The following is an 8,009-nucleotide window of genomic DNA, read 5'->3' on the forward strand; positions in this document are numbered from 1 at the left end:
GTTAGTAGTCGAATATATTTTTTAAATTAACAATTAAATATATGTTTATTACAATAGTAACTATTGACATAGGTTGTATACGTGATCTATCATTATGTGTTAATGGTCAAATAAATTTAAAACTATGTTTTAACTTATAATTTTGGTTTGTGAGAAAATTATTATAATATTCGGATTAATAAAAGTATTTCTTAACTTAGGGATATTTATGACAATAGTTTATGAATATATTTTAAATAAAATTTTAACGATTTCCATTTAAAATGAATGGTAAGGTTTTTTTGAATTTTTTTTTAAGTTTAAGGAATTTTTTAAAAAAGTTTAAATTTATAAAACTCATTAAAAAAAATTTACACAAACTACAAATCAAGCATAACTTCTTTTTTTTTTTTTTTTTGTAATCTGACATAACTTCTTTTTTTTTGTAATCTGACCTTTTTAAATATTATATTCACGTCAAAGATATTTTGATGTTAATAGATTTTTCTGTAATATAAATAACTTAAGAAAATATCGGCATGTTGAAAAAATATTATAGTTATAATTGTTATCGTAAGAAAAAAAGAATTACAAATATAACTTATTAGTTTTAAAATAATTAAAATATAATAATATTTTTTAAATATTACAAATAAATCGAAATCTATCGCAGTGTGTCGATATAAACTAAAGTATGTTACAATTTAAATATGACTTTGCAATATATTTGATTATTATATTTCTGTTAAAAATTGTTAACTATTATAATTATAATTATTATCATCATCATCGTTGTGTTCCCGATGTTTCTTTTAAAATTAATTATTATGTGAAATCATCGTGAATCTATCATTCTTAGAAAAAGAAAAAAACAAAACTTATAAATCCTTAATTGCGACAAGTTATTCTTTTTTTTTCTTTTTCTCTTTCTCTTTTGTATTGAACACCCGACCGTTTTTTGGTTTCCACTTTTGCCAAAACTGTTCCACTGTTTTACTTCCTCAGTTTCTCTGACAGATCCACAAACCCTAGCTCCGGCTTCGTCTTCTTCATCGTTTTCAAACTCAACGTCATCTCCAATCCACCTTATTTCCATCCTAAATCCAATATCCAATTCCACTTTTACTTTTACAGGTAAAACTGCAGGAGCTCTTCTCTCTTTTTTTTTTTTATTGGTGATAATGCCAATCCCTACATTTTGTTTTGTTATCTGATTTGCCTGAGTTATGTTTCTGTTTTTCGTTTCATTTTTCTTACTTCCTTCAATTCCCTATAATTCTGTTCCCTGTGGGTGATTTCTTCTCCTCGTTTCCTGTTTGTTGTATGTGATTTTGTCAAACAGTTTATGAAACGATGACAACTACAAATCTCTGTTGGACACCCATATAGCGAGTCGAATTTATGAGGGTTGGTCCTTAAGCTTTGAATTCTCAAGGCCTTGGGTGGGATGCTTTGCGAGAGTATCTGGTTAGGTTTTGTTCCAAGTGTTCCTTTTAAGTCTGTTTTTTTTTTTTTTTTTAATGGAGTCTGACTTTCAAAGGAAGGGGAGGAGTGAAATCCAATTTTTACTAACATAGTCACGAGGTGTAATGTAAACTAGTGCCTTGTGATTCCAAATCAGATAAGTGTGCAATAGTATCTTCTTTTTTAGAAAAATATTTATCCAATGGGCCGTTTTTATATGCTGAGGTTCTAAAAGGAACCTAAAATTCTTTGGTCCAGGGACAGACGGTCGTTAACCTTATCATCTGGGTGGAACTAATTTGAATGGATGACTTCTAGTCGTTGTGCCCTGAATCTTGCTTTTAGCTCTTATATTTGGGTTTCAGTTACCAAAAATTTTTGTGATTATTCCCTTGGTCTCATCCTTTTAGATCGTAGCTTTTCTGTTTTTGTATAGTTAGCAAACTATTGTTTCTCATTTGGGGGAAGAAAAAACACTTATTTATTATCTTTTGGGCTTTTGCAGATGACGCTTTTAGAAAAGTGAAAGTGGTACCTGTATCTGCACTATTAAACGAACTGTAGCAGGTAGGGGACTTAAGCATGATTTCATGTTAATTTTCCTGTTGTCCTAATGTCACCTAAGTCTTCATTACACCCTCTCCTTAATCAGGGATTATGGGCGAAGATTGTACAACAAGTTCATTAAACCAAGGAGTTGAAAATTTATTGGCTCCCCCCGGTTTTATTTCTCGGCGATCATTCAGGCTGAGGAGGGTGGAACAAAATGCAAATGATGATTCAAATAAAACAAAGAAAACTGAAAAAGGGACTTTGTCCAAGACAAGTGATGTTAAAATGATGGAGGCAGCTTGTAGACAGAGACCGTGGATACTATTTGGCCAAAACAAGAAGGATTCTTTGGAGTTCGAATTTACAGAGCATGAGGTGGGGAATTATGTCTGCTTTACTTCCATTTATTTTGTGTTTTTCTTTTTCGTTATATTCTCTGAACGTGTCACGTAATATTAAATGTTTGGTACCTTTTCTCCGAAATATAAAAGAAGTATCTTAATAGTAGATTTATTAGAATAGGGATATACGTATTACACTAGGATTCTTGTTTCATGAGGATATTATACTAGTGATGTAAAACTTCTTAACTTAATCGATTGTGATGTACTAATAAGTTGTCATGGTAATCATTTCAAATGTATTACTAATATGATGTTTCCCAATCACATTACATTTTAATCCAAATCTTTTTGTACTATGGACGTCCATTTGAGTTAATGAAAATTGATCTTTCAATGAAAAAATATTATGTTTCAATGGTTATTAAAAACATGTAGGATAGTAATTATTTTAAACCTACGAGTGGTTTACTGATTCTATACATTATAATGGAAAGTGGCTGCTATATATTAATAACTCAGTATAAACTTTTCCAATTTGTGCAATTGATGCAGAGCATCCCTCCACAATCTGACCTTCCAAAAGGGGTAGCTTATGGATGTCCAGAATGCAGTAACTGTCTGAAGGTTAACCTCAATCCGTTGGTTGAAACTTCAATGAAATCTATTTCAAAAATTTTTGTGTACTTTATAGCACCAAACCACTGCGTGCTAAGTCTGTGTTAACATTCTGGAATAGGTCACTGCAAGGTGGCGCCCAGACGATGCAAGATCAGATCCTCTCGAAGAGGCTGCTGTCTTTTATCCAACAGAGGAGGTGTTCAGCTGTAATGAATGAAATTTAGTTATTTCACTGTTTATTCTTAGTTCATGTGTTTACTACATGCGTAGAGGAGAATGTTCAAAACACTGAAAATTGTTCCTGCAGGAATTTGCAGATACACTTCAATATATAGAAAGAATACGTTCAAGAGCAGAGCCATGTGGAATTTGTCGCATAGTTCCTCCTCCATCATGGTTGCCTGCGTGTCTTTTGAAGGAAAAGGAAATTTGGGAAAATTCTCCTTTCTTAGCCCACTATCAGCGGATTGATGGGTTTCAGAAGACTTTTGCACATGATCAATTTTCTAACCATTGCGTAGACATGAAGAATAAGAGGAGAAGGTTAGACTCTGTGTGTGGTAATAGATGTTTGATGGATCCTGATGAAAGTTGTAAGCAAGGACAGAACTCAGAACTTGGTCGAGAGTTTACTCTAAAGGTTTTTAAAAGTTATGCAGATGACTTTAAATCCCAGTATTTCAGCAGTGGAAATAAGGACACAAATACAGAAACAAAGTCACCTATGCTTGGAGAGCAGTGGGAACCTTTGGTCGATCAAGTTGAGGGTGAATATAGACGCATTCTTGAGAATCCAACCGAACAAATTGAGGTAACAGAGATTATAGATTTTGGTTCTGACTTTCTTCAGTCAGATAAGCTTTTGCTGATCCTTCTGTATGAATGCTTTTAGGTGCTGTACGGTGATAGTAGTTTGAGTAGCCTTTTACTGGGCAGCGGATTTCCATCATCATCCAGTCCTTTGAATGAACCAGGTCATGCTGATCATATGGATTCTGGTTGGAAATTAAATAATTTACCTAGACTGCCTGGTTCACTTCTTTCTTTGGATAGCTTCAAGACATCCTCTATTTTGTTGCCTCGATTGTGCGTGGGAATGTGCTTTTCTACAGCTCCTTGGGTAAGAATACCAAAATTTCTGTTTAAGTAGATGTTGCCTTCTTTAATTATTGTCAGACTAGTATAACTTTCGATGTTTTAGTTTTATTTGAAGAGCAGGGATTTCATTGCCATTTCTTTTTCCTGAAGAGAGTTCCCAATCTTTTTATTGTTGCTCATACTCTCCTTTTCAATTGTTATTTGGTTTTGTTTGCTGTTGGGGGAAGGAAAAAAAAAAAGACTTCTTATGGGACATATTGAGCGTCATACCAACTGGAAGTACTTTATGTTGCATGTTCTTATTGATCTAGTTGTACATCTTGAGGAATAATGTATGTTGTTGCACTTTTTTCCCCAATTCTGAAAAAACAGCGAGTTGAAGAACACCACTTACCTTTGTTGTGTTACTTGCACTTGGGAGCTCCTAAAATATGGTATGGCATTCCAGGAAGATACATCGATAAATTTGACGTAGTCATGAAGAGCCTGCCAGAAAATTTTGTGGGACGGCAAAGGTCTCATAGAGGAATGGTGAGTATGCCATTTTCATTTCCATCATTCAAGAAGACTTTGTATTGGATTGTTTAGCTGTTTAATTTATTCATTCCATAAGTTATGTAAAGACTATTTCCGTGAATGCTTAAACAGTAAACCTTTTTAGTTTACTTGTCTAGATAACGAGACGTATGTTTAAAGTACGATTTGTACATTCCAGTACTTGATATAATGAGTAGACAACGCACCTACTCGAAGATTCATGTTTCAGTTTCTTGATAACACAGGTCGTCAATCAACCATCAATTACCACATTGAAGAGCGAAGGGATACCAATTTACCGTTGCATTCAAAATCCAGGAGAGTTTGTTCTCGTCTTCCCAGGAGCATGTCATTCAGGATTTAACTGTGGGTTTAGTGTTACAGAGGAAGCAAATTTTGCTCCTCTTGACTGGTTACCTCACGGTTATAATGCTACGGAGCTGTACTCTGTAGAGAGAAGGAAGACGTTGATATCCTTTGATAGGCTGTTGCTTGGAGCAGCCATTGAAGCTGTAAAGGCACAATGGGAATTCTCATTATGCAGGAATGAAACCAAAGATAATTTGCGATGGAAAGACGCTTGTGGAAAATATGGGATATTGGCCCAAACATTCAAGGTATGCTTGCAATCTTCACCTCACCAAAATTTACTTGTTTAAACTTCTTCACGTGATATTTGTTTGAGAAAGTTTTGCTTTCTTCTTCCCGAATAGTTTCCTTTTCAATTCTTACCTTTCTAAAATAAACCTAAGATAGAAGTGCTCCAAGACTCTTTTTTCTTTAATCCAAGCTTGCTTCTTTTTTTGTTCTTTTTTTTTTTAAAAATGTATTGTAGAAGTATATACAACTGAGTGAGATTTTATAACCATTCTTCCTTTTCTGCAGTCTCGCATCAGAAGTGAAAGTCTCCGGAGGGAGTATCTTGCGACAGCTTTGCATATGCATGAAATAACCAGAAGTTTTGATGCCGTCAGGAAGCGCGAATGCAGCATTTGCCTTTATGATTTACACTTGTCTGCAGCTGGTTGTTCATGTTCCGGTGATAGGTACTCCTGTTTGATTCACGCTAAGCAACTCTGTTCTTGTCCTTGGGGCAACAAATTCTTTGTGGTACGGTACCAAATGAGCAACTTAAATCTTCTTCTTGAAGCATTGGAAGGAAAATTAAGTGCAGTCTACAAATGGGCCAAAGAGAATCTTGGACTGGCTGTGCATTCCTACAAGAATACTTCACTACAATCTCAGCCTGCTGATACACCCCAGTCTTCACAACGGAGTCGGTCCGAGGATGTGGAATCTCCTAGTACTTTTAATAGCTCGATCGATAGAATTAAGTCAGAGATAAAGGCGCGTCTTCTCCAAGCGAAAACCTTGAAGTATAGAAAAGAAACTGGGAAGGTAACAGAATCCGCAGATACAGTTAAAGATAATGGTATTGTTGCAAATTCCGATATGAGAACTTTGGCAGAACAGAGTGTGTCGAAACTACAGCCAGTAAGCTCGAATGAGCTCAAAAGAAAAGAGAGTACATCAACCCCAGCAGTAGTTTTAAATGAAAGAGGAGATGATTTAATATTTTCACTCAATTTGGAGTCTCTTGCAACTTTACATGAGAGCTCAGAATCCGATGAGGACTGGTCAGATTCTGGCTTTGAAGTAAATGAACAAGGACGACACTCCGTGGTAGACAGTTGAGCTAGATTGTACAACGGCAATGGTTTTCTGTCGGGGACATTGAATGGGGAGTAAGTGAGCTAAGGTTGGTCTAAATTTTGTCCCAAACTTTGGAAGCATAGATGAGGAATGCCTTTCAAGTTTCATCTCTGCTTGTCAAGGAAAAAAAAAGCATTTAAAATAATTAATTGATTGCTATTTCCTATGTATTCTGTTAAAGGATTCATCCTAATGGAATTCTCAAGGCATATGTATACATCAACAATCGGATTTGAAAACAATTTTTAAATTTATTCTTGTATCTTTCCATTTTTTATTTCTGGGTTCTTTCTAAGAAATACTGAAATATTTATTTAAATTCTACAAATTAAAATAGGAAATTTGACTTTGTTTGTTAAAATGTAAGTAACATACCTAGATTTAATTTTTTTTAAATATAAATGAAGGAGAAAGATTTGAATCATAGATCTTAGGTTAATGCTAATTTGGCTTATTGACTGTCTCAATGGGATGTGTCTTAATTAAATAAGGTTCCAAAAGTATAAAGTTAGCTTTAATTATAAACATCTACTCAAACTACTTTGCTTGACTTGTTCAATACCTCTAAAATTCATCTCTAAATATGGTTTGGTAACTTTTTAAATTAAGGGTTTTCAGTTTGATTTGTTCAATACCTCTAAAATTCATCTCTAAACATGACTCAGTAACTTTTTAATTTATTGTCAAATTTTTTTTCGAGAAGAAACATATATATTCATTAAACAAAAGAAGACAACCTAAGGGCAAGGGACAAGAGGGTCCTCCCCAACAAAACTAAAGTATTATGGTCTTTCAATTGTTGAAAATCATAGAAAGGTTGTAATTACAAAAGTGTGGTGTAATTCGTACTCCAGTGAGAAGCCAACACACTCCAAAAAGAATCAAAAGAATTATAGTTGTCTTAAATTTTTTTACTATTCCTCTCTTTCCAAATGCACCACAAAAGGAACCGGATAACACGTCTGCATAAGATGTTTCCCTTCGAACTATACTCTCTAATGTTGAGCCCTTCCATCATCAACTATCAATCTTCCTAGGAAGACAAAACTCCAAATAAAAAATTCTAAACAAGATGTTTCGTTGAGCTCTCCATTATCAACTATCAATCTTACTAGGAAGAAAGCCCCAAATCAAAAATTCTAAACAAGGTGTTCCAAGCTTTCCTTGTAAAGAGACAGTGGAAAAACAAGTGGTCCAGGGTCTCCTCTTCTTTGAAGCAACGACAGTACATTGAGGGGCTAAGCATAGTGTACTGCAATTTTCTTTGGAGTTTTGTGAATGTTAAAACCCCTATAGGCAAGCGACCATAAAAAGAATTTCACCTTTTTCGAAATTTTAGTCTTCCATATATAGCAAATGAGAGGAGTCGGGGGATCTTATAGAAAAGCTGCCATTTATAGTAGGAATCCATTTAAAACTATCACCACCATCTAAAGGGGCCCAAGAATGAAGAATTTCTAGAATTGTGGCCACATTGTCAAGCTCATTATTAAACACATTTCTTCTAAGGTTTGAATTCCAAGATTGACTAAAATTACACCAACAATCAGCCACAAAAGCATCCTTGTTCAAACACAAGGGCAAGTTAAGGAATGTTTTGCTAACGGTTCGATGTCACACCAACTGTCCTTCCAGAATCTTATTTTTGTTCCCTCTCCCAACAAAAGAGCCAAGAATTTAAAGAACGTCTCTTTATGTTTCAAG

At 34.5% G+C, this 8,009-nt stretch overlaps 1 protein-coding gene across 5 annotated transcripts; it reads left to right on the plus strand.

Moving 5' to 3' along the window:
- The first annotated feature begins 895 nt into the window (after window positions 1-895).
- LOC103489738 (putative lysine-specific demethylase JMJ16) lies at window positions 896-6,567 on the plus strand. Of its 5 annotated transcripts, none has more exons than XM_008449029.3 (11): window positions 896-1,113; window positions 1,322-1,446; window positions 1,949-2,010; window positions 2,096-2,370; window positions 2,892-2,963; window positions 3,076-3,153; window positions 3,265-3,768; window positions 3,850-4,077; window positions 4,428-4,586; window positions 4,838-5,209; window positions 5,478-6,567. In XM_008449029.3, the coding sequence occupies exons 4-11, from the start codon at window positions 2,101-2,103 to the stop codon at window positions 6,285-6,287; spliced, it is 2,493 nt and encodes an 830-aa protein (XP_008447251.1). In that variant the 5' UTR covers window positions 896-1,113; window positions 1,322-1,446; window positions 1,949-2,010; window positions 2,096-2,100; the 3' UTR covers window positions 6,288-6,567. The 5 variants fall into 5 exon arrangements, with proteins under 5 accessions (XP_008447251.1, XP_050936968.1, XP_008447250.1 ...); XM_051081011.1 differs by having other exon boundaries at window positions 1,322-1,386; XM_008449028.3 differs by lacking the exon at window positions 1,322-1,446 and having other exon boundaries at window positions 3,076-3,163; window positions 3,275-3,768.
- Window positions 6,568-8,009: the final 1,442 nt, after the last annotated feature.

Source organism: Cucumis melo, chromosome 1 (assembly GCF_025177605.1).
Source record: "Cucumis melo cultivar AY chromosome 1, USDA_Cmelo_AY_1.0, whole genome shotgun sequence".
Classification (NCBI taxonomy): domain Eukaryota; kingdom Viridiplantae; phylum Streptophyta; class Magnoliopsida; order Cucurbitales; family Cucurbitaceae; genus Cucumis; species Cucumis melo.

What these genes read in the sequence shown, in the direction of transcription:
- LOC103489738 (XM_008449029.3), top strand. Translation starts at nt 2,101, where the DNA reads ATGGGCGAAGATTGTACAACAAGTTCATTAAACCAAGGAGTTGAAAAT. An exon ending in TCTTTTATCCAACAGAGGAG is followed by an intron (nt 3,154 to 3,264) that starts GTGTTCAGCTGT and finishes TTGTTCCTGCAG; the next exon opens with GAATTTGCAGATACACTTCA. An exon ending in TATTGGCCCAAACATTCAAG is followed by an intron (nt 5,210 to 5,477) that starts GTATGCTTGCAA and finishes CCTTTTCTGCAG; the next exon opens with TCTCGCATCAGAAGTGAAAG.